The following is a 26,177-nucleotide window of genomic DNA, read 5'->3' as shown; positions in this document are numbered from 1 at the left end:
TTCTTTCACTTCTTTCCTCATTCTGTCTTTGCTTCTTTTCTTCCTTCCTTTCCTTCTTTTCCTATATTTCCTTCTTTTCTTTTCTTTCTTTGCTTTCTTTCCTTCCTTCCCTGGCTCTTTTCTCCTTTGTTTCTCTTCCATTCTCTGTCTTCCCTCCTTCTTGCTTGCTTCTTCCTTGCATCTTGCTTGCCTGCATTCTTCTTGATGTCTTTGTTCCTTCTTTCTTTCTTTCTGTCAGATTCTTTCTTCATTCATTCTCTACCTGTCTTCCAGTTCCTTCTTTCGTCCTTTCAGTGTCTTTTCTTTTCTTTTTTCTTTTCTTTTCTTTTCTTTTCTTTTCTTTTCTTTTCTTTTCTTTTCTTTTCTTTTCTTTTTTCTTTTTCTTTTTCTTTTTCTTTTTCTTTTTCTTTTTCTTTTTCTTTTTCTTTTTCTTTTCTTTTTTCTTTTCTTTTTTCTTCTCATTTCTTTTCTTTCTTTCATCCTTTCAGTTCCATCTTTCCTTTTTTCTTACTTCTTTCATTCATCCTACAGTTTCTTCATGCTTCCTTCCTTTCCTTCACTCTATCCATCTGCTTCTGTTTCTTTCCCCTTTACTTTTCCTTTTCTTCTTCCCCTTCTTCATCTTTTTTTTCCTGCTTTATCAAAATGCTTTCCAAATGCCTGCACCACTCTTCCAATCAAGCTCAGACATGCTCTGAGGCAAGACCTCTTCTTCCTCTTCCTCACCAACTTCCATTCAGCTCTGTACAGCATCCCTTAGCATTCATAAGGCCAACATCCCCTCGGGATTTCCTCTTCCAGAGAACTTGCTCTCCTCCACTCAATGAACCACTCCTGACTAGGATAATTGGATGCCCCACAGGCTCCAGAGTGCAAACAGCTGAGGTGAGATTTTCACTCACTTTCACTGTGCTGCAACTGGCACTCTCTGGACTCTGACCAGCTGCTAGCCCTGCACACACCACATGGACAGAGGGTCCTCCTTGCTTCTTCGCTTCCTTCCTTTCTTTCTCGTCTTTCTCCTTTCTTTCTCCTCCATTCCCTGTCTTGCTTCCTTTCCTGCTTGCTTCTTTCTTGCATGCATTCTTCTGCCTGAATTCTTCTTTCCTTCTTTCTCCCTTTTCCTTCTTTCACTTCCTTCCTTCTTTCACCTATTTCAGTCTCTCTGAAATTTCTTTCAGTTTAGCTCTACCTTAATTCTTTTTTTTTTATTTTATTCAATCTGTTCCTGCTTTCATTTTTTCTATTCCTTACTTCCATCACTTTGTACCTTCTTGCATTCTGTCAATTCCTTCTTTTATTCTTACAATATCTTCCTGCTTCCTTTCTTTCCTTCTCTTCTCCTCTCCATTAGTTTCTCTTCCTCTCTTCTTTACTTTTCACTTTTCCCTTTCCTGCATTAGCCTTCATAGCCTTTTCCTTTCCCTCATTGCCTGTCTTTTCTTCTTTCTCCTTGTCCTTTTTTTTCCCCTGTTTTATCAAAATGCTTTCCATATTCCTATACCACCCTTCCCATCAAGCTTTGATATGTTCTTAGGCAAGACCTCTCTTTCCTGTTCCTCACCACCTTCAGTTGAGCTTTGTTCAGCATCCCTCAGCAATCACAAGGCGACATCACCTCGGGAATTACTCTTCTAGAGAACTCATTCTCCTCTGCATGGGATGCTACAGACCAAGAGACCTGGATGTCCACTGCAAACAGGCTCCAAGGAGCACAAACAGTTTACATATTTCATTCGGGAGCTCAAACCCACTACACCCCAGCATGCAAATCCTTCAAAAAACAGGAAAAAGCATGGGGCAACCTGAGCTCTGTCACACTCCCACACACCTCAAGGAAGATGCATTAGTTGGCACTCACTTGCCACCCACATGCTGAATGGCAAGCTCTTGCTTTGCTTTTCAGGTACACATCCACTGCCAGAACAATTCAGCAGCAAGAACCTCAGGAAACAGGGAAATTACTCCCAACAGAAACATCTCATCTGTAAAATGAGCTAGCCATCAAACAACCCAACAACTCCAAGAAAGTAACAGAACTGGTTTTTAATTGAAAAATTACCTCAACCACCAACACATCCCCCCAGAGAAACACAGTATGGTCCCTCCACTACATGTCTTTCCTGCCTCCTGTTCACACTGAGAGGGGAAGAAACAGGAAAGGAATGAGTTCAGGCAGCAGGGCTCTGCTGTTCCAAACCGACAGCCATTACCCAGGCTATGGGTAACATGCACTGTTACATGCACTGCTGCCATAAGCATGTTCACGTTTTGGAATGAGTCCTGCTACAAGAGACGCTCCATCTCCATCGGGGCCAAATATGCAGGTGCACAGACTGCGGAAAGTCAAGTGCATAAAGATTACAACCACCCCAGTACATCTACATAGAAATTTCCTCTATTTCAGAAATAAGGCAGACACCACGGGAAGGGACTGTTGCCAGTGGGAGAAACTGTTCTCCACATTGGCACCAACATGCTCATCAGAAGGCTCCAAACCTACAGGCATTCCCCAGGCAATGTTTAGTCCATCCAACGTAAAGGGAGCACAACTAAACAGCAAAAAATACATACATCTGTCTCTCAAACATATTTTTTGCATATGAACAACTTACCAGAAGCATCAGTGGTTGCTTGCTCAGAAAAGGGCATAGATTTGTGAATGGAGAATTGGTTTAAAAGGGAAATTCTAATTTAAAGCCTTCAGTGATTTCTAGGGAAACTGGAGTAAACAGAAATCATCAAGCTCAGAAAAAGCTCCCCAGTCATGGGAGAGTGTGCAGTGCTCTCTGGTACATAGCTATCACACGGAACCTATCATGCAGGAGAAGAAAACCCAAGGGTCCCATTCCACTTCATTGAAACATGAGCTTTGCCAACATTGTGAATATGGAGAGCACTTCTTCCCCTCCTCCCCACTTCTTGACCAATGCCCCACTCCTGTTCCAACCAGCATTTCCATTTCCCACACACAAGGCTCATTTCCTGCTCAACACCATCCTTCCCATTACCAAATGCCCGCCCCTTCTCCATGCCACTCACAAAATCACTGCCACAACACCCGAATGTTGCTCCACCCCACCGAAAAAATCCAGCTCCAAACCCACCTCTGAGCATCACCCTCTGCAGAGCCTCACCTTCTCCCACCACTGCCAGGATCTTCCCCCCTGCACAAACGGCACTCTCAAGGCTTTGCACTGGCTCAGCAATCTCAGAGTGAAACAGAGAAAGCTGGCCCAATGGACAACATTTACAGCAGCTTCTGCTGGAGCAGCCACTCCTCATGCTCAGTAAAAGCACACAGACTGGGGGGAAGTCACGTGCACAAAGATTACACCCATCCCATCATGTCTCCTTAGAAATTTCCTGCATTTCTGACTCTAGGGAGACAGCAGGGTAAGGCACTGTTGCCACTGGGAGAAACTGTTCTCTCCATTGGTGTCCACATATTCACCAGAAGGCTCCAAACCTACAGGCATTCCCCAGGCAATGTTCTGTCCAACATAAAGGGAATACAACTAAACTAAAAGCAAAAAAAATAAAAAAAACAAAACCATACACCTGTCTCTCAAACACATAGTCTTTGGGTATAAATGGTTTACCTGCAGCATCACTTGTAGATTGTTCATGTCAGGAGAAGTGGTTTAAAAGGGACATTCTCATTTAAAGTTACCAGTGATTTCTAGGGAAACTGGACAAAACAAAAATCATCAAGCTTTGCAAAAGCTCCCCAATCATGGGAGAGTGAGTAGTGCTCCCTGCCACACAGCTATCACATGAGAAGCAAGAGGCAGACCTGAAAGCCAATGACATTCTCTCAAGGACAACCTCTGCTCTGAATAGTGCAAAGCCAGCACCCACACTCACAGCCAACTGCCTAAGTGTCTGTTTTCTCACAGCAGCCACAACTCAGCAGACTACATCTCATCTACCGTTACCAACATATTTCCAATGTGAGAGAAGAAAAACAGAGTAGTAGGGACTGGGACATTTTCATTACAGGACAGAAGCAAACCAAAGGATACCATTCCACTTCATTGGAACACAAGGTCTGGACAACATTGAGAATACAGACAGCACTTCTTCCTGTCCCTCCCAAGAACACGAGCAGAGGGAAGATCTTGGGGAATTTCCAACAACTCAGGCAGAATCAGCAGTAGTGGGAAAAGCTCCTGCCTGACCAACAATACTCCACTTTCAGACAGACATGATTAAAGGCACTAATGGCAGATGTCTTCACAAGTAGGAATGCCACAAGAACAACAGGAAGTGAGGACATGCAGAACTTGACTTCACAGGGGCCCGAGGAAGCTCATCATTACTCATACTTGGCCTTGCTTCCCCAGTCACTTGCTTAGAAAGAATTCTTGGCTATTCTTGCCAATGAATAGTACCCGCAGGACCACCATCACCATGCTTCGTGTCGTGTACTCATTCAGCAATCACAGGTGGAAACACTCGACACCAATTAGAAACAGCATTTGTGGAGCTCATGTTGTGAAAGCTCTAAGCACAATCAGCACTGATTTTATTCAATCACAGAAAAACTCAGATACTGAACAGATAGCCTCGGTAAGATGTTCCAAACCAGAAGCTGAGGACCTCTTGGATGCATGCCAACAGAGATGTGAACATTAAAAAATACATCACGAAGGGTTTAAACACAATAGGCATGTAAAACAAACAGCAATGCAAAGTAAGAACAAGTAGGACAAACACCAAAGATGCTCCCCTATCTCATGTTCCATTACCAGCTCTGTGTGTGAAGGAGAAAGACTCCAACATCACTGTCTCATGAGCATCATACACCCCACCAACTGCACCCAGCTGTAACGAGCATGAGCTGGGCACAAGGAAAGGATCACACCACATTTATCAGCACTCCCAGGACACAAGAGAGGCCAGTCACGGCAGAATGCATACAAGTGGCACAGTCAGATCCTCTGAAACTGTCCTTGAACAAAATGCCTTGGCTGATGCAAAAAAACAGTTATCTGTTTCTTGCCCCAATCTCCTGGTGTGCTCTTCTACCTCCGTATTCCAAACCACCCTAAAGGCATACTCATAAAGGGGAAAATATAACATCTTTCATACTGCATCATGCCCTTACAAAACAATCTACTTATGATAAGAGAGTGAAAAAAAAATGTATATTTTCAAGGGGCATAGAAAAAGCAAATGTAAACTGAATGCATACAAAACAAATGGCCAGGTCCCACTCAGTGCCATTGCCACATTCACCTCTGCCAGATGACACACTATCCCTTCCTACCCCAAGACTAACTAGACTCACTCCAGCTTTCACAGACCCTTCCCAGCAGTGACAGCTGCAAAAACTGCAAAACCATGACAATGGTTCCATCTGCACAGGGTCTGGCAGAATCTTTGAAAGAACATCGAAACAGGCCAGTGTGTGACATGCTACAAGAGCAACTCTCTTTTGAACGGTGATGTCATGACAACTCTAACAACGAGCATTGATTTCATTCTGTGAGATGACAACCCAGATGGTGACACCTAAAGTGCTATTAAGGTTGATAACAACTGTGTAGAAGGATTGGGAACCTTCTCATGCAAAGAAACTTCCAGGAATTTGTGAGGCTGTGGCTGCTGCTGGTGCACATGTTGAAAGAATGTCAAAACAGGACACTGTATGTCAAAACAGTTTTCTGGCAAAAAACACAAGACCAAAACCTGGCAAAGACAAGAGCACATTTTTTTTCCACCTGTCTCCTTGGAACATATTTCTTAGAAATGCACCAACATGGCAATGCCAGTAGGTCCCCACCCAAAAGGCAAACTGACAAACAAACAAAAAACTTTTCCTTAGAAATGTTTCAACTGTTAACTGAATGACAAAGAATAGTACCTGCAAGACTACCACCATCATTACTACCCTTAGTGTTTTGCACTTCTTCAGCAATCTTGGGTGGACATGCTGCACACCACTAAGAAACAGCCTTTGTGGAGCCCATGTCATGACAGCTCTAAGCATAATCAGCATTGATTTTTTAATCTCTGAGAAAAACTCAGATACTGAACAGCTAGCCTCAGTAAGGAGTTGCAAACCAGGAGCTGAGGAGCTCTTCAATGGATGCCAATACAGATTTAAAAGAAAAAAAAATTCATAGTTGATTAAACAAAAGTCAATAAAAAGAACAGCAATGCAAAGCAAAAAGAACAAGGAGGACAACAGCACGGATCACTTACACTTGTTGCATTAACACTCTGTGAGAAGTAGCAAGACACCAACAGCACTGTGTCAATAGCATCAAACACTACAATTCAGCAGCATCAGAAATAGAAAGAAGACTTCAGAGCTGATCCCCACCACACAAAGCATCTTTCCCAAAAACACCACGACAGAAGTGTTCAGGTGCTACAGCTAAAAGAGAGGTAAATTAACACCAAGAGCTGATTACAGACAGCAGCCCAGAATAGGACCAGGCATACTTGGCCACAAGAAGAATAAGTTGAACAGACACCAATGGTGCTCACCTGCACCATGTCCCATTTCTAAAAGTGTGCTTGAAAGTGCAAGACACCAACATGATCGTTCATCAGCATCCGAAAATACGACTTCTAAGCATCACGCATGGAGTAAAGACCTCAAAGCTGATGCCTCCACCACCACCTCATCTTGACCAAAACCACTAGGAAAGCACTCACCAGCAAGTGTTCAGGTGCTCCAACTACACCAGAGGTTTCCAGAAGGGCCCTGTCCTGGCAGCAGGAGCAGGGCTCCGAGCACAACAGCCCTTGGCAGGACCCATGCTGGGGCACAGACCCTGGCCACAGAGCTGTCGGCACTCGCAGCTCGAGCACCTGACGAGCACCAAGCGGCCGCAGGCCTGAGGGCTGCGCCCAGCTGCCACAACCGCTTCCGAGGTGGAGGCCGGGAGCGGGGACGACAGAAGGGACGGAGAAGGACGGAAGAGGGCAAGATTAAAAAGCGAGGACACAGGCAATGAAGAGGGAGAAGAATAGGGCGAGGAAGAGGGAAAAAGATTAAGAGGCGAGAGGAGGGCGAGACCACCAGACCATCTCTTCCTGGACTACAGTCCGTCAACAAACTGAACAAAAATGCTACACACCAGTAACCAACAGGATTTGCAGAAGCCATGTTGTGATGAAAATCCTTGAAAAATTACTTCCACAAGCACATCGTTTTAATGACCAACCTGCCGTGAAATATCACCGGAAAACAGAACAGAAGAAGTAGGAAAAAAGCTAAAAAAAATAACGGGCAACTTACCGCGCCTGAAGAGTATGGGGAGAGCGAAGGTCCCTTCTCGGCAGAACCGTTTTCTGCCGCGGGGCCGGGCGGCGGCGGGCAGTTGGGGCTGAAAACCATCAGGTCGCTCTTGCCCGCGCCGTCCGCCACGCACAGGCTCCGGCTCTGGCGCTGCGAGTACGACCAGCTGCCCACCTCGCTGGCGCACACCAGCGTCGCCGGACCGGGCCCCGACAGCACGGCCGCCCGCGGCGCCCAGCGCGACGCCCCGTACAGCACCACCGCCAGCAGGAACAGGCTCGACACCGCGCAGATGGCCACCACCAGCCACACGTTCGTCGCCGCCGCCGCCGCGCCGCCCTCCGCGCCCGCCGCCGGCCGCAGCCCCGCCCCCGCCGACACCGCCCCCGCCGCCGCCAGCGCCGCCTCGGCGCCCTCCACCAGCGACACGCTCAGCGTGGCCGTGGCCGAGCGCGACGGCTCCCCGTGGTCCCGCACCACGATCAGCAGCCGCTGCCGCGGGCCGTCCGCCTCCTCCAGCGCCCGCGCCGTGCTCACCTCGCCGCTGTACAGCCCCACGCGGAACGGGCCCTTGCCCCGCGGCTCCCACAGCTCGTAGCGCAGCCACGCGTTGTAGCCCGAGTCCGCGTCCACCGCGCGGATCTTCGCCACCACCTGCCCCGCCGGCGCCCCCCACGCCGCCCACGCCCACAGCGACCCCGGCGCCGACGCCGACGCCGACGCCTCGCCCGCAGCCCAGGGCCCCGGCCCGCCGCCGGCAGGCGGGAGCAGCGCCGGCGCGTTGTCGTTCTCGTCCACCACGAAGAGCTGCACCGTGGCGTTGCCGCACAGCGGCGGCTCGCCCGCGTCCACCGCCCGCACCTCGAACTGCAGCACCTGCAGCTCCTCGTAGTCCAGGGGCTGCAGCGCCCACAGCCGCCCGCTCTCCGCGTCCACCGACACGTAGCTCGACGCCGGACGCCACCCCGACCCCGACCCCGACCCCGCGCCCGCGCCCGCGCCGCCCTCCGCCACCGAGTAGCTCACGCGCCCGTTGCCCGCCTCGTCCGGGTCCCGCGCCCCACAGCCGCGCCAGCTCCGCGCCCGCCGCGTTGTTCTCCCGCGCCAGCACCGTGTACACGGCCTGCGCGAACGCCGGCGCGTTGTCGTTCACGTCCGACACCGGCACCCGCAGCCCGCGGCTGGCGCGCAGCGGCGGCGCCCCCGCCGTCCTCCGCCCGCACCTCCACCTCGTACTCCGACACCCGCTCCCGGTCCAGCGCCTCCTGCAGCACCAGCGAGTACGAGCCCGCGAACGTCGCCACCAGACCGAACGGCGACGGCGGCCACACCGCGCACCGCACCCGCCCGTTCGACCCCGAGTCCCGGTCCGACACGCTCAGCAGCGCCACCACCGTCCCCAACGACGCGTCCTCGGCCACCGGCACCGACAGCGACGTCACCCACACCTCGGGCGCGTTGTCGTTCACGTCCAACACCTCCACCACCACCTTGCAGTGCCCCGACAACGGGGGCGTACCCTTATCTTGCGCTTCGATTTGTAATTCGTAAAAGCGGACTTCTTCAAAGTCCAAAGGTCCGTGGAGACGGATCTCCCCCGACTGCAGGTTTAATTCGAACAGGTTTAATCCTCCGGATGGAAAGGTATTGCTTCTACTGAACGTTATTTCACTGTTGATTCCCTCGTCTGGGTCTGTGGCGCTCACCCGCGCCACCAACGTCCCCTCAGCTGCGCTCTCCAGTACCTGCACTTTATACACCGACTGGTTGAACTGGGGCGCGTTGTCGTTCGCATCCAGCACCGACACCACCAGCTCCACCGTGCCCGTCAGCGACGGCCTGCCCCCGTCACTCGCCGTCAGCAACAGACGGTGCTCGGCCAGAGACTCGCGGTCCAGACCTTTCGTCAGCACCAGGAATAAGGACTCTCGATATTCACCACTCCGCTGCAAATCCAGAGCGAAGTGCTCGCTGGGGCTGAGGGTATAGGAGAGCTGCGCGTTGGCTCCGATATCCGCATCCGACGCGCCCTCCAGCGGAAAGCGGGACCCCGGCAGCGACGATTCCGCGATGCTGAGGTTTTTTGGTGGCGGCGGGGAAGAGCGGGGCATTGTCGTTGATGTCGGTGACCTCCACCTCCACGTGGAAGACGCGCAGCGGCCGCTCCAGCAGCACCTCCAGGCGCAGGGCGCAGGGCGCGCTCTTCCCGCACAGCTCCTCCCGGTCCAGCCGCGAGCTCACCACCAGCGCCCCGCTCGCCCCGCTCACCTCCACGCTCGCCCGCCGGCCCTGCGACACCAGCCGCAGCCGCCGCGCCTCCGCCTCGCCCGCCTCCAGGCCCAGGTCCTGCGCCAGCCGCCCCACCACCGTGCCGCCCTTGGCTTCCTCCGGCAACCGAGTAGCGCACCTGCCCGCCGCCCAGCGCCCAGGCCGCCTGCAGCACCAGCACCCGCACCACGGCCCGCACGCACACCGACATGGCCGCCGCCGCCGCCGCCGCCGCCCGCGCCCCGCACGGCTCCCGCCGCCGCCGCCGCCGCCGCTCTCCTGCCCGCCCCGCGCCGCTCCCCCCGCGCGCACAGCCGCCCTTCCCGCCGCCCCGGGGCGGAGCCGCCCCTCCCGCCGCTCCCGCGCCGTTCCTGAGCCTGCAGCGACACCGTGTGCTCCGCCGCCTCACTCGCGCCCGCCGCCGCCAGCACGGCAGCGACACCGCCCCCGCCTCGCGGGACACCCCCGGCACTCGCGGGACACACCGCGGCGACGCCGCCGACACCGAGCCCAGCACGGGCCGAGACAGCAGCGCTAACGAGGGGGCAACAGCCCCGCAGCGCTGCGCTCCAGACGACGCTCCCCGCACACCGACCGGCTCCCAGCCCTGCACGCACCACGCCGACGGACGCTCCTCCTTGCTTCTTTGCTTGCTTGCTTCCTTTCCCGTCTCTCTTCTCCTTTGCTTCTCCTCCATTCTCTGCCTTGCTTGCTTTCCTGCTTGCTTCTTGCTTGCATGCTTTCTTCTGCATGCATACTTCTTTCCTTCTTTCTCCCTTTTCCTTCTTTCACTCCTTTCCTCCTTTCACTTCTTTCCTTCTCTCACTTCTTTCCTTCTCTCACTTTGTTCCTTCTTTCACTTTTTTCCTTCTTTCTGAAACTCATTTCCTTATTCATATAACTTCATTCTTTCTCTATTTTCCTTCATTATTCTTTTAATTTTTTCATTCAATTTCTTCTTCCTTTTTTATTCTTATGTTACTTCCTTTTTTCTTTTACTTCCTTTCAGTCTTTCAATTTCTTCTTTTATTCTTACAACTTCTTCCTGGTTTTCTTCTTTCCTTCACTCCTTCTCTCCATCTGCTTCTCTTCCTCTCCTCTTTAATTTTCACTTTTTCCTTCCTTGCATTAATCTTCATAACCTTTCCCTTTCTCTCCTTGCCGTTTTTCTTCTTCCTTCACTTTTTTTTTTCCTGCTTTATCAAAACGCTATCCAAATGCCTGCACCACCCTCACCATCAAGCACAGACATGACCTCAGCCAAGCTCTCTTCATCTTCCTCACAGCCTTCCATTCAGCTCTGTACAGCGTCCTTCAGCACTCACAAGGATGACATCCCCTCGGGAATTACTCTTCCAGAGAACTCGCTCTCCTCCACTCAATAGGCCACTGCAGACCAGGATACCAGGATGCCCACTGCAAGCAGGTTCCAAGGACTCCACACAGCTCAGGTGAGTCTTTCATTCAGCAGCTCAGATCCATCATAACCCAGCATGCAAATCCTCCTAGAAGGGGAAAAAGCATGACGCAAACACAGATCTCCCACAACCACACACTCCAAGGAAGACTCTTTCATGCAGCTCACTTGCCAACCACATGCCAAATGGTGAGTGCTTGGTTTGCTTTTCAGGTAAACATCCACTGCCAGAACATTCCAGCAGCAAGAACCTCAGGACACAGGGCAAGTACTCCCACCAGAAACATCTCATCCATGACAAGAGCCAACCATCACAAAACCCAGCAACTCCATGAAGGTAACACCGCTGCTTTTTCACTGAAAAAAAAAATACCTCAACCAGCAACACATCCCCCCAGAGAAAAGCAGAAGGATCTGTTCTCTACATGTCTTTCCTGCCACCTGCTCACACATAGCTGGGAAGCAATAGGAAAGGAATGAGATCAGGCAACAGGACGCTGCTGCTCCAAACCTAAAGACATTACCCAGGCTACGTCCCATCCATCCAACATTAACATATTTCAGTTAAATAGAAAAAGCCATCATTGCTCTCTTGAACACATCTTCTCTGAGTACAAGACACTTACCAATAGGGTCAGTGCTTGCTTATTTAGAAAAAGAAGCTTTTACATGAGAAGAGAATGGCTTGTAAAGCATAATTTCTTTAAAAGTTATCAGAGATTTCTGGGGAGGCTGGATGGAAAAATTTCCTTCAGCTATGTGACACCTTGGAAGTCACTGGACACCACACACTGCTACCATACGCACACTCACGTTTTGGAATGAGCTGTATTACAAGAGATGCACCATCTCGACCAAGGCCAACTATGCAAGTGTACAGACACAGGGGGAAGTCAAGTGCACAAAGATTACACCCACCCCATCACATCTCCTTAGAAATTTCCTGTATTTCTGAAATCAGGCAGACACCAGGGGAACTGTTGCCACTGGGAGAAACTGCTCTCCCCAATGGTGTCCACATGCTCACCAGAAGGCTCCAAGCCTACAGGCATTCCCCAGGCAATGTTCAGTCCATCCAACATAAAGGGAACACAACTAAACAGCAAAAAATATATACACCTGTCTCTCAAAAACATATTCTTTGCAGATGAATGAGTGACCTGCAGCATCAGTGATTGCTTGCTCAGGAAAAGGAACAGATTATAGCACGGAGAATTGGTTTAAAAGAGAAATTCTCATTTAAAGTTATCAGTGATTTCTAGGGAAGCTGGACTGAACAGAAATCAACAAGGAAGATCTCATGCAGGAGAGAAGAAAACCAAAGGATCCCCTTCCAATTCATCAAAACATGAGCTTTGCCAACATCATAAACATGGAGAGCACTTCTTCCCCTCCTCCCCACTTCTTGGCCAATACCACACTCCAGCTTCCACCCAGAACCTCCATTTCCCACACATAAGGCTCATTTCCTGCTCAACACCATCCTGCCCATTGTCAGATGCCTGCCCACACTCCATGCTGCTTCCAAAATCACTGCTACAACACCTGAACGATGCTCCACACCACCGAAACAATCCAGCTCCAAATCCACCTCCTGAGCATCACCCTCTGCAGAGCCTCACCTTCTCCCACCACTGCCAGGCTCTTCCCCCCAAATGGCACTCTCAAGGCTTTGCACTGGCTCAGCAATCTCAGAGTGAAACAGAGAAAGCTGGACCGATGGACAACATTTACAGCAGCTCCTGCTGGAGCCGCCACTCCTCATGCTTAGGAACACAGGAGTCAAAGGCCATCTGCCAGACTGCTGCAAAGCCAGGCCTATGGTACAGAAGACTGAGATGAAGGAAAACCAAGTAGACAGACAAAAACAAAACTCTGCGTAGAATCTGGGGAGGCCCTGGAACACCGGGCCAGGGATTGACACAAATAGTCTTCCTTGGAGACAAGAAAGACCTTGACAGGATGAGGCCCTGACCAGCCTCATCTAAATGCAGTTTTCATCCTGCTCTCAGCAAGGGAACCACAGATGTTCACGTGTCACCTTCAACACGAGGTACCTTAAGGTTCTATCACATGGGAAGCAAGAGGCAGACCTGAAAGCCAATGACATTCTCTTAAGGACAACCTCTGTTCCAAACAGTGCAGAAGCCAGCACCCACACTCACAGCCAACTGCCCAAATGTCTGCTCTCTGGCAGCAGCCACAACTCAGCAGACTACATCTCATCCACCGTTACCAACACATTTCCAATATGAGAGAAGAAAAACAGCAGAGTGGGGAGTGGGACATTTTCATTACAGGACGGAAGCAAACCAATGGATACCATTCCACTTCATTGGAACACAAGGTCTGGACAACATTGGGAATACAAACAGCGCTTCTTCCTGTCCCTCCCAAGAATACGAGCAGAGGGAATATCTTGGGGAACTTCTGACAACTCAGGCAGAACCATCAGTAGTGGGAAAAGCTCCTGCCTGAGCAACAACACTCCACCTTCAGACAGACATGATTAAAGGCACCTATGGCAGATGTCTTCACAAGCAGGAACACCATAGAAACACTGGAGTGAGGACATTCAGAACTTGACTGCACCGGGCCCTGTGCAGTCCTTCTTCGCACGTGGCCTTTCTGTCCACATTTTCTCTCATGGACACCTCCCCAGGTCCCATCCTACATAAACCATGCTGCCATGATTCATCCCCATGCAGGAAGGGGATCCCCAGGGAAACAACAGGCAAAAGCCACCAAACACACAGAACACCGAAGTTGTGTGGCAGCAGGAATAACATGCTGCATCTCATGCTCAGAGATCTGAACTTCTGGGAATTCTGAGAGGCTCCTGGCCAAGGACCACACTGTGCCCGGCCTCCTCTCCACTTTTTCCTCTGGCATATTCTTTTCTGCACCCTGGGAAATCGGATCTCCAGCTCAACAGACATTCACCATTTTTTGATCAATGCCAGACATTGTCTTCATACCTGGCAAGAAGTTATGACAGGCTATACACAACAAGGTTCACATCCCGCACCTCCCTCCCCTTCCACCCCCCTCCCCCACCAAAAAAAAGAAAAGAAAGTAAAAAAACAAGAAACATCGTAAGGGGATTAAAATAAGGGACAGAAATTTTATTCAAGTGTGAACTCAATGCCTGCAGGACCACCACCACCATATCCACCCCTAACCTCTTGCACTCCTTCAGCGGTCTCAGGGGGGAAATGCTGCACACCAGGAAGAAACGGCATTTGTGGAGCCCATGTCATGACAGCTCTAAACACAGTTGGTATTGATTTTATTCTGACAGAGAAAAACTCAATACTGAACAGCTAGCCTCAGTAAGATGTCCCAAACTGGGAGATGAGGATCTCTTCAATGCATGCCAACATATACGCGACAGATAAAAAACCATCATAAGGGGGTGACACACAAGAAGTCCATAAAACAAACAGCAATGCAATGCAAGAAGAATGACTAGAATAAATACCAAAGGTGCTCACCTATCTCATGTGCCATTACCAGCTCTGTGTGAGAAGGAGGAAGACTCCAACATCGCTATATCATGAGCATCAGACACTCCACCAACTCTACCCAGTTGTAATGAACATGAGCTGGGCACAAGGAAACAATCACACCACATTTACCAGCACTCCCATGACACAAGAGAGGCTGGTCACTATGGAATGCATACAACTGGCACAGTCAGATCCTCTGAAGCTGTTCTTGAATAAAACGCCTTGGCTGATGCAGAAAAACAGATCCCTGTTACTCTGTTCCTTGCCCTGACCTCTGGCTGTGCTCTTTTACCTCTATATTGCAAACTACACACATAGCATACTCATAAAGGGAAAATAAAATATGATTTGTGCTACATCTTCCCCTTTACAAACTACTTTCTGGTGGTAAAGAGAGTGAAAAGTCGGTATATTTTCAAAGAGCATAAAAAGAGATGGGGGACACAAGCATGGCTTGCAGAGAGCAGAGACATGGTGATCACAAGCAACTGCAACTCTGCACAGAAGCCATGCAACAGCAGGATAGGGAGGGAGTCAAAATGCCTTCCCCTGACATATTCACTGTCACAAGACACAAGATTCCCCTGCACAAGACAAGGTCCTCTGCAACCTCATCTAACTCAACCTCAGCCCTTCACACAAGGACAACACATCCCTGCCTCAAGCAAAATCACCCACTCCACTTCCTGGTCCACTTCTCTGCAATGCCTGAAGTTTTTCCATCTTGTTCAACACATCCCGGAAGAGAGAAAGGGATTCACAACAGATGCAAGAGATATCCTCACAAGGCATTATACCTCAAATGACATTCTGGGCATTTCAGGTTCACATACTGTCTCAAGTTAAGGAAGACCTTCACCTCGTATCTCTTGGAGCCTGGGAGAGGTTTTGCTGAAAACACTCCGGGACCATTGTGCCTCAGGCTTTGCTTTAGGCACCTTTGATCCCCCATTCTGGGACGTGTGTTCTCAACACAAACAGACATCTCTCCTTCTTGTGTTATGGCATGCAATGCAGACTACTGATTTCCTTTTCCCTTAAGCAGTCTGACTTCCCCCACAGGTTCTGGTTCACATCAGGAAACAGCCAACTGCCACTCAGTGCCATTGCCACATTCACTTCCACCAGATGACACACCTTCCCTTCCCACCCCAAGGCTCACTTCAGTTTTCACAGACCTTTTCCATCAATGACAGCTGTGAAAACTGCAAAACTGGAACCACACACAGCAATAAGATTTCACACACCACAACAAGGTTACACACCACAACAAGGTCCCCACAGAACGGAAACAAACATACAAACAAAGCCATTTTCATTACAAACCATTCAAGTGCACACTCAATACCAAGGAATACTATCTGCAGGACCACAATCACCATGCTTCGTGTTGTGTACTCCTTCAGCAATCACAGGTGGAAACACTGCACACCAGTTAGAAACAGCCTTTGTGAAGCCAATGTCGTGAAAGCTCTAAGCACAATCAGCACTGATTATATTCTGTCAGAGAAAAACTTAAATACTGAACAGCCTAGCTTCAGTAAGATGTTCCAAACGAGGAGATGAGGAACTTTTGGATGCATGCCAAGAGAGATGTGAACGTTTAGAGATACGTCATGAAGGGATTAAATGCAATAGGCATGTAAAACGAACAGCAATGCAAAGTAAGAACAAGTAGAACAAACACCAAAGGTACTCCCCTATCTCATGTTCCCTTACAAGACCTGTGTGTGAAGGAGGAAGACTGCAACATCACTGTCTCATGAGCATCACACACCCCGTCAACTGCACCCAGCTGTAATGAGTGTGAGCTGGGCACAAGGAATCAGTCACACCACATTTACCAGCACTCCCAGGATGCAAGAGGGGCTGGTCACCACAGAATGCATACAAGTGGCACAGTCAGATCTTCTGAAACTGTCCTTGAACAAAATGCCTTGGTTGATGCAGAAAAACAGTTCTCTGTTTCTTGCCCCAAAATCCCGGTGTGCTCTTCTACCTCTGTATTCCAAAGCACCCTAAAGGCATACTCATAAAAGGGAAAGTATAACATGTTTCATACTGCATCATGGCCTTCCAAAACAATCTACTGGTGAAAAAACATTGTATGTTTTCAAGGGGCACAGAATACACTTGATCATTTACACTTGTTCCATTAACAACCCTGTGTGAGAAATAGCAAGACACCAACAGCATGGTGTCAATAGCGTCAGCCATTACAACTAAGCAACATCACAAATGGAGAGAAGACTTCAGAGCTGAACCCTGACACAGACAGCATCTTTAACAAAAACACCACGAGAAAAGTGTCCAGCTGCTAAAGTTACACAAGACGAAAATTAACTCCATCAACTGATTATAGACAATAGCCCAAAATAGCACGAGACATACATGGCCACAAGAAGAATAAGTTGAACAGACACCAACAGTGCTCACCTGCCCCACATCCCATTTCTAAAAGTGTGTGTGAAGGTGCAAGGCACCAATATCATAGTATCATCAGCATCTGACAGTACAGTCACTTTCCAGCATTCTGCATTGAGTGAAGATCTCACAACTGACCCCTCGACGATATCTTGACCAAAACCACGAGGAAAACATTAATCAGCAAGTGTTCAGGTGCTCCAACTACACCACAGCTTCCAGAAGAGCCCTATCCCGGCACCAGGAGTGGGGCTCCGAGTACAACAGCCCTTGGCAGGACCCGTGCTGGGGCACAGACCTAGACCACAGCGCTGTCAGAACTCGCATCTCGAGCACCTGACGAGAACCAAGTGGCCACGGGCACGGGAGCTGCGCCCGGCTGCCACAACCGCTTCGAGGGGGCGGGCGGGAGCGGGGACAGCAGATGGGACAGGGAAGGCAAGGGAGAGGAAGAGGGCGAGGAAAAGATTAAGGAGCGACAGGAGGGCGAGTGGCACTGACCGTGTCCAGGAGAGCAGGCGGCTCCTGCGGCGTCTCCTTCGGCGCGGGGCCGGGCGGCGGCGGGCAGTTGGGGCTGAAAACCATCAGGTCGCTCTTGCCCGCGCCGTCCGCCACGCACAGGCTCCGGCTCTGGCGCTGCGAGTACGACCAGCTGCCCACCTCGCTGGCGCACACCAGCGTCGCCGGACCGGGCCCCGACAGCACGGCCGCCCGCGGCGCCCAGCGCGACGCCCCGTACAGCACCACCGCCAGCAGGAACAGGCTCGACACCGCGCAGATGGCCACCACCAGCCACACGTTCGTCGCCGCCGCCGCCGCCGCCGCCGCCGCCGCCGCCGCCGCGCCGCCCTCCGCGCCCGACGCCGGCCGCAGCCCCGCCCCCGCCGACACCGCCCCCGCCGCCGCCAGCGCCGCCTCGGCGCCCTCCACCAGCGACACGCTCAGCGTGGCCGTGGCCGAGCGCGACGGCTCCCCGTGGTCCCGCACCACGATCAGCAGCCGCTGCCGCGGGCCGTCCGCCTCCTCCAGCGCCCGCGCCGTGCTCACCTCGCCGCTGTACAGCCCCACGCGGAACGGGCCCTTGCCCCGCGGCTCCCACAGCTCGTAGCGCAGCCACGCGTTGTAGCCCGAGTCCGCGTCCACCGCGCGGATCTTCGCCACCACCTGCCCCGCCGGCGCCCCCCACGCCGCCCACGCCCACAGCGACCCCGGCGCCGACGCCGACGCCGACACCGACGCCTCGCCCGCAGCCCAGGGCCCCGGCCCGCCGCCGGCAGGCGGGAGCAGCGCCGGCGCGTTGTCGTTCTCGTCCACCACGAAGAGCTGCACCGTGGCGTTGCCGCACAGCGGCGGCTCGCCCGCGTCCACCGCCCGCACCTCGAACTGCAGCACCTGCAGCTCCTCGTAGTCCAGGGGCTGCAGCGCCCACAGCCGCCCGCTCTCCGCGTCCACCGACACGTAGCTCGACGCCGGACGCCACCCCGACCCCGACCCCGACCCCGACCCCGCACCCGCGCCCGCGCCGCCCTCCGCCACCGAGTAGCTCACGCGCCCGTTGCCCGCCTCGTCCGGGTCCCGCGCCCACAGCCGCGCCAGCTCCGCGCCCGCCGCGTTGTTCTCCCGCGCCAGCACCGTGTACACGGCCTGCGCGAACGCCGGCGCGTTGTCGTTCACGTCCGACACCGGCACCCGCAGCCCGCGGCTGGCGCGCAGCGGCGGCGCCCCGCCGTCCTCCGCCCGCACCTCCACCTCGTACTCCGACACCCGCTCCCGGTCCAGCGCCTCCCGCAGCACCAGCGAGTACGAGCCCGCGAACGTCGCCACCAGCCCGAACGGCGACGGCGGCCACACCGCGCACCGCACCCGCCCGTTCGACCCCGAGTCCCGGTCCGACACGCTCAGCAGCGCCACCACCGTCCCCAACGACGCGTCCTCGGCCACCGGCACCGACAGCGACGTCACCCACACCTCGGGCGCGTTGTCGTTCACGTCCAACACCTCCACCACTACCTTGCAGTGCCCTGACAACGGCGGAACGCCCTTGTCTCCCGCTTCGATTTGTAACTCGTATAAGCGAACTTCTTCAAAGTCCAGAGTGCCCCGGAGACGGATCTCCCCCGTCTGCGGATCAATGCCAAAGACATCTCTCTTGGCAGCAGGAACTGAACTGACAATGCTGAAGAAGAATTCGTGATTAATTCCCTCGTCCGGGTCTGTGGCGCCCACGTGCGCCACCAGTGTTCCCTCTGCCGCGTTCTCCGGCACCTGCACTTTATACACCGACTGGTTGAACTGGGGCGCGTTGTCGTTCGCATCCAGCACCGACACCACCAGCTCCACCGTGCCCGTCAGCGACGGCCTGCCCCCGTCACTCGCCGTCAGCAACAGACGGTGCTCGGCCAGAGACTCGCGGTCCAGACCTTTCGTCAGCACCAGGAACAGCGATTCAAGATGTTCTTCACTCCGCTGCAAATCCAGAGCGAAGTGCTCGCTGGGGCTGAGGGTATAGGAGAGCTGCGCGTTGGCTCCGATATCCGCATCCGACGCGCCCTCCAGCGGAAAGCGGGATCCCGGCATCGTATTTAATTCCGGGATGCTGAGGTTTTTGGTGGCGGCGGGGAAGAGCGGGGCATTGTCGTTGATGTCGGTGACCTCCACCTCCACGTGGAAGACGCGCAGCGGCCGCTCCAGCAGCACCTCCAGGCGCAGGGCGCAGGGCGCGCTCTTCCCGCACAGCTCCTCCCGGTCCAGCCGCGAGCTCACCACCAGCGCCCCGCTCGCCCCGCTCACCTCCACGCTCGCCCGCCGGCCCTGCGACACCAGCCGCAGCCGCCGCGCCTCCGCCTCGCCCGCCTCCAGGCCCAGGTCCTGCGCCAGCCGCCCCACCACCGTGCCGCCCTTGGCTTCCTCCGGCACCGAGTAGCGCACCTGCCCGCCGCCCAGCGCCCAGGCCGCCTGCAGCACCAGCACCCGCACCACGGCCCGCACGCACACCGACATGGCCGCCGCCGCCGCCGCCGCCCGCGCCCCGCACGGCTCCCGCCGCCGCCGCCGCCGCCGCTCTCCTGCCCGCCCCGCGCCGCTCCCCCCGCGCGCACAGCCGCCCTTCCCGCCGCCCCGGGGCGGAGCCGCCCTCCCGCCGCTCCCGCGCCGTTCCTGAGCCTGCAGCGACACCGTGTGCTCCGCCGCCTCACTCGCGCCCGCCGCCGCCAGCACGGCAGCGACACCGCCCCCGCCTCGCGGGACACCCCCGGCACTCGCGGGACACACCGCGGCGACGCCGCCGACACCGAGCCCAGCACGGGCCGAGACAGCAGCGCTAACGAGGGGGCAACAGCCCCGCAGCGCTGCGCTCCAGACGACGCTCCCCGCACACCGACCGGCTCCCAGCCCTGCACGCACCACGCCGACGGATGCTCCTCCTTGCTTCTTTGCTTGCTTGCTTCCTTTCCCGTCTCTCCTTTTCTTCTCCTCCATTCTCTGTCTTGCTTGCTTGCCTGCTTGCTTCTTGCTTGCATGCATTCTTCCGGACGTCTTCCTTCTTTCTCTTCTTTCCATCTTTCTGCTCCATCTTTCATTTCGGTACCTTCTTTCGTTTTTCCTTCTTTCCTTGACTCCTTCTATTCATCTTCTCCTCTGTCCTTTATATGTTTTTCTACTCCTTCCTTCATTCTTTTAGGTTCTTTCTTTTTTCCTTCCATTCGTCCCTCCATTTATGTCTGCCTCTTCCTTTCCTCTTTCCTTTCTGCTGCCCTATTGCTTCTTTGCTTTTTGCTTGTATGCTCTCTTTTCTTCCTTTCTTCCCTCCTTTCACCTTTCCTCTCTTCCACTCCTCTTCATTCGCTTCCTTGTTTTCATGCTTCCTTCCTCTTTGCTTATTTGATCTATTCTTTTCTATTCTCTTCCTTTTGTTACCACTCTATTTCCTCTGTCCTTCTTCTCCCAGTTTTTCCATTTCTGCATTAGAAAAAGTTTTTTACCTGTCTGCCTTCATTTCTTGCTCACTTCTATACTTCCCTTGTTGTCAGTTATTCGTTCCTTTTCTTTTCTACGTTTTTTTCTTTCTTTTCAAGGTCTTCTTCCTTTCTTCTCCCATATGTCTTTCTCTTAGCCTCCGATCATTGCCTGGATATTCTGCCTCTTCTTCACTCCTTCTCTCTTCATTTATTTCCCTCCAGTGACCAAATCTTTTCTAAGTAACTACTCAACTCTCATCATCGAGCATGGATATGCCCTTAGTCAAGACCTCTCCTTCCTCTCCCTCACCACCTTCAGTTGAGCCATGTGCAGCACTCACAAGAAAGAAGTCCCCTTGGCAATTACTCTTCCAGTGATCTCACTCTCCACCTCTCCGTGGGCCGCGGCACTCAGAGCCACTGTGCAGGTATTGCACCTCATTTTCTGCATTAGAAAAACTGTTATTTTTTTACCTGTCTGCCTTCATTTCTTCCTCGCTTCTATACTTTCCTTCTTGTTAGTCATTTGTTCCTTTTTCTTCTACTTTTTTTTCCTTCTTTACAAGGTCTTCTTCTTTTCTTCCTCCCGTATGTCTTTCTCTTAGCCTCCAATCATTGCCTGGATATTCTGCCTCTTCATTTATCTCCCTCCATTGACCAATTCTTTTCTAAAGTAACTACACTACTCTCATCATCCAGCATGGATATGCCCTTAGGTAAGACCTCTCCTTCCTTGCCCTCACCACCTTCAATTGAGCCACGTGCAGCACTCACAAGGATGAAGTTCCCTTGGCAATTACTCTTCCAGTGATCTCACTCTCCACCTCTCCATGGGCCGTGGCACTCAGAGGCACTGTGCAGGCATTACACCTTGCAAAGCCTTCAGCAACACAAACCTGCTCGCACTTCTAACCCTGCACTGTGGTTTCATGCTCATCAATGAGGATTTGCAAAAAGGAAAGAATGCAGCATGAGAATCACATGGCAAAGGATACCTCTGCTTGATCGATACAGAATGAAGCACCCTTGCAAAAAGAGCACCAGCACCAGCATACCAGGACATCAGTGCAAACAGGCTCAAGGCGTCCACAGAGCTCAGGAGAGTCTTTCATTTGACAACTCAAACCCATAATACCCTAGCACACAAATCTTCCAAGAAGGGGGAAAAGCACGCGATACCCTCAGCTCTATTGAACTCCCACACACCTCAAGGAAGACGCATTTCTTGAGGATCACATGCCACCCACACACCAAATGGTGAGCTCTTGCTTTGCTTTTCAGGCACACAACCACTGCCAGAACATAAAAGTAGCAAGAACCTCAGGACCCAGGGAAATTACTCCCAGCGAAAACATCTCATCCATAACTTGAGCCACCCATCACACAACCCAGCAATTCCGGGAAGGTAACACCACTGCTTTTCCACTTAAAAAAAAAAAAAAAAAAAAAAAAAGAAGACCCTCAACCAGGAACACATCCCCCCAGAGAAACACAGTAGTGTCTCTCCTCTACATGTCTTTGCTGTTGCCTGCTCACACTGACCTGGGAAGCAAAAGGAGAGGAACGAGATCAGGCAACAGGACTCTGCTGCTCCAAACCTAAAGACATTACCCAGGCTACATACTGTCCATCCAACGTAAACATATTGCAGTTAAATAGCAAAAAGCCATCATTGCTCTCTTGAACACATCTTCTCGGAGTACAAGTCACTTACCTGTAGGATCAGTGCTTGCTTGTTTAGAAAAAGAAGCATTTCCATGACAGGAGAACGGCTTGTAAAGGGCAATTTCTATAAAAGTTATTATAGATTTCTTGGGAAACTGGATGGAAAGATTTCCTTCAGATGTGGGACAGCTTTGAAATCATTGGACACCACACACTGCTCCCATACGCACGTTCAAGATTTGAAATGAGCCAAGCTGCAAGACGTGCACCATCTCCACCAAGGCCAACTATGCAAGTGTACCGTCTGGGGGGAAGCGTACAAAGATTACACCCACCCCGTCACATCTCCTTAGAAATTTCCTGCATTTTTGATTACAGGCAGACACCAGGGTAAGGGACTGTAGCCAGTGGGAGGAACTGCTCTGCCCATTGGTACCCACACACTCACCAGAAGGCTCCAAGCCTACATGCATTCCCCAGGCAATGTTCAGGCCATCCAACATAAAGGGATCACAACTAAACAGCAAATAAACATACACCTGTCTCTCAAACACATAGTCTTTGGGTATAAATGGTTTACCTGCAGCATCACTTGTAGATTGTTCATGTCAGGAGAAGTGGTTTAAAAGGGACATTCTCATTTAAAGTTATCAGTGATTTCTAGGGAAACTGGACAGAACAAAAATCATCAAGCTTTGCAAAAGCTCCTCAATCATGGGAGAGAGTGTGCCCTGCCACACAGCTATCACATGGGAAGCAAGAGGCAGACCTGAAAGCCAATGACATTCTCTCAAGGACAACCTCCGCTCTGAACAGTGCAAAAAACAGCACCCACACACAGCCAACTGCTCAAGTGTCTGCTCTCTGGCAGCAGCCACAATTCAACAGACTACATCTCATCCACTGTTACCAACAGATTTCCAACGTGAGAGAAGAAAAACAGCAGAGTGGAACGTTTTCATTACAGGAGAGAAGACAACAAGAGGATCTCAATCCACTTCACTGAAACACAAGCTTTGCCCACATCGTGAATACAAACAGCACTTCTTCCTGTCCCTCTCAAGCATACAATCAGAGGGAAGATTGCGGTTAGGTTTTGACAACTCAGGCAGAATCATCAATAGTGGGAAAAGCTCCTGCCCGAGCAACAACACTCCAGCTTCAGACAGACATGATTAAAGGCACCTATGGCAGATGTCTTCACAAGCAGGAACACCACAAGAACAACAGGGAGTGAGGACATTCAGAACTTGACTTCACAGGGCCCTGCAGAAGTTCATCATTCTTCACGCATGGCCCTGCTGTCCCCAGTCACTTGCTGGAATGCCTCCACAGGTCTCATCCTACGTAAACCACGCTGCAGTTTCTCTCAATTTACTTGAGCTTCCTCTACATGCAGGAAGAGGATCCCCAGGGATCAGGCAATATCAGGCAAAAAAAAACGTCAGGCAAAGCCTCCAAACACGCAGAACAAGGAAGATGTGTGGCAGCATGAATAACACACTGCCTTGTATGCTCTAGCTGAATTTCTGGGAATCCCGAGAGGTTCCTGGCCAAGGACCACACTGTGCAAGGCCTCTTCTCCACACTGTCCTCTGGTATATCCTATCCTGCACCCTGGAAAATCGGATCTCCAGCTCAGTGGACATTCACCATTTTTTGATCAATGCCACACTTTGTCTTCATACGTGGCAAGAAGATTTGACAGCCTATCCACAACTAGGTTTAAAGCTAAAAACAAGAAACATCATAAGGGGATTAATATAAGGGACAGAATTTTTTTTTAGAAATGTTTCAAGTGCAATCTGAATGCCTGCAGGACTATCACCACCAGATCCACCCCTCACCTCTTGCACTCCTTCAGTGGTCTCAAGGAGAAATGCTGCACACCAGGAAGAAACAGCATTTGTGGAGCCCATGTCATGACAGTTCTAAACACAGTCGGTATTGATTTTATTCTGACAGTGAAAAACTCAAATACTGAACAGCTAGCCTCAGTATAAAGTTCCAAAAGTGGGAGCTGAGGAGGTCTGCAATGCATGCCAAGATATATGTGACAGTTAAAAAAATATCATAAGGGGGTGACACACAAGAAGTCCATAAAACAAACAGCAATGCAATGCAAGAAGAATTACTAGAACAAATACCAAAGGTGCTCGCGTATATGATGCTCCATTACCAGCTGTGTGTGTGAAGAAGGAAAACTCCAACATTGCTGTGTCATGACCATCAGACAACCCACCAACTGCACCCAGCTGTAAGGAACATTAGCTGGGCACAAGGAAAGTACCACACCACATTTTCTGGGCACGGGGAGCTCCACATTAGCTGGGCACAAGGAAAGTACCACACCTTCACAAGACAAGGCCCTCTGCAACCTCATCTAACTCAACTTCAGCCCTTCACACAAGGACAACACATCCTTGCCACTATGGAACTCACCCACTCCACTTCCTGGTCCACTTCTCTGCAATGCCTGAAGTTTTTCCTTCTCATTCAACACATCCCAGAGGAGAGAGAGGGATTCAAAACTAATGCAGGGGTTATTCTCAGAAGGAATAAATCTCAAATGACATTCTGGGCATTTCAACACCACATAATATTTTGAAGTTACAGAAGACCTGAAATCTTGGAGCCTGGGAAAGGGTCTTGCCCAGGAACACTCTGGGACCATTCTGCCTCACGATTTGCTTTAGGCACCCTTGATTCCCCATTCTGGGATGCGTGTTTTCAACACAAGTAGACATCTCTCCATCATGTGTTATGGCATTCAATGCAGACTATTGATTTCCTTTTCCCTTAAGCAGGGGGACTTCCCCCAAACATCATGGTTCATACCAGGAAACAGCCGGGTCCCATTCAGTGCCATTGCCACATTCACCTCCGCCAGATGACACACTTTCCCTTCCCACCCCAAGACTCACTCCAGCTTTCACAGACCTTTTCCATCAATGACAGCTCTGAAAACTGCAAAACCATGCCAATGGTTCCATACGCACAGTGTCTTGTAGATTACCTGAAAGAACATCAAAACAGGCCAGTGTGCGACATGCCACATGACCAACTCTCTTTTGAACAGTGATGTCATGACAATACTAACATCAGTAGGCTTTAATTTCATTCTGTGAGACCACAACCCAGATGGTGACAAGCGGAGAGCTGTTATTTCCAATAGCAACAGTATAGAAGGATATGGCACCTTCTCATGCAAAGTCGACTTCCAGGATTTTATGAGGTGTTGGCTGATGATGATGCACATGTTGAAAGTATGTCAAAACAGGACACTGTAAGTCAAAACATTTCTCTGATCAGGAACTTAAGGCCACAACCAGGTGAAGACGACAGCACAACTGTTTCACTTGCGTGCCTGGAACGCATTTCTGAGCAATTAGGTACACTCATAAACATCAGACTGAAGAGAGAGAAAGAGAGGAAGAGAGGAAGGGAGGAAGAGAGGAAGGGAAGAAGGGAGGAAGGAAGAGAGGAAGGAAGGGAGGATGGAAGAGAGGAAGAGAGGTGGAGAGGAATGAAGGAAGAGAGGCAGGCAGGCAGGAAGAAAGAGAAAGAAAGAAAGAGAAAGAAAGAAAGAAAGAAAGAAAGAAAGAAAGAAAGAAAGAAAGAAAGAAGAGAGAGAGAGAGAAAGAAGGAAAGAAGGAAAGAAGGAAAGAAGGAAGGAAAGAAGG

General features: G+C 51.5%; 2 protein-coding genes across 2 annotated transcripts; both read right to left on the bottom strand.

Moving 5' to 3' along the window:
* Nucleotides 1-2,398: 2,398 nt before the first annotated feature.
* On the bottom strand, nucleotides 2,399-9,744 carry LOC121078136 (protocadherin alpha-2-like). The gene is given in 6 exon segments (XM_040573950.1): nucleotides 2,399-2,499; nucleotides 7,249-8,314; nucleotides 8,316-8,459; nucleotides 8,461-9,339; nucleotides 9,341-9,646; nucleotides 9,648-9,744. Coding segments are annotated over 6 exon segments (2,583 nt in total). The 5' UTR covers nucleotides 9,735-9,744.
* A 7,521-nt stretch (nucleotides 9,745-17,265) lies between these two features.
* On the bottom strand, nucleotides 17,266-19,883 carry LOC121078018 (protocadherin alpha-2-like). Its single transcript, XM_040573713.1, has one exon. The coding sequence runs from the start codon at nucleotides 19,871-19,873 to the stop codon at nucleotides 17,342-17,344; it is 2,532 nt and encodes an 843-aa protein (XP_040429647.1). The 5' UTR covers nucleotides 19,874-19,883; the 3' UTR covers nucleotides 17,266-17,341.
* Between the last annotated feature and the right edge of the window lie 6,294 nt (nucleotides 19,884-26,177).

Source organism: Cygnus olor, chromosome 14, assembly GCF_009769625.2.
Source record: "Cygnus olor isolate bCygOlo1 chromosome 14, bCygOlo1.pri.v2, whole genome shotgun sequence".
Classification (NCBI taxonomy): domain Eukaryota; kingdom Metazoa; phylum Chordata; class Aves; order Anseriformes; family Anatidae; genus Cygnus; species Cygnus olor.
This window is presented reverse-complemented; position numbering and strand designations above follow the sequence as displayed.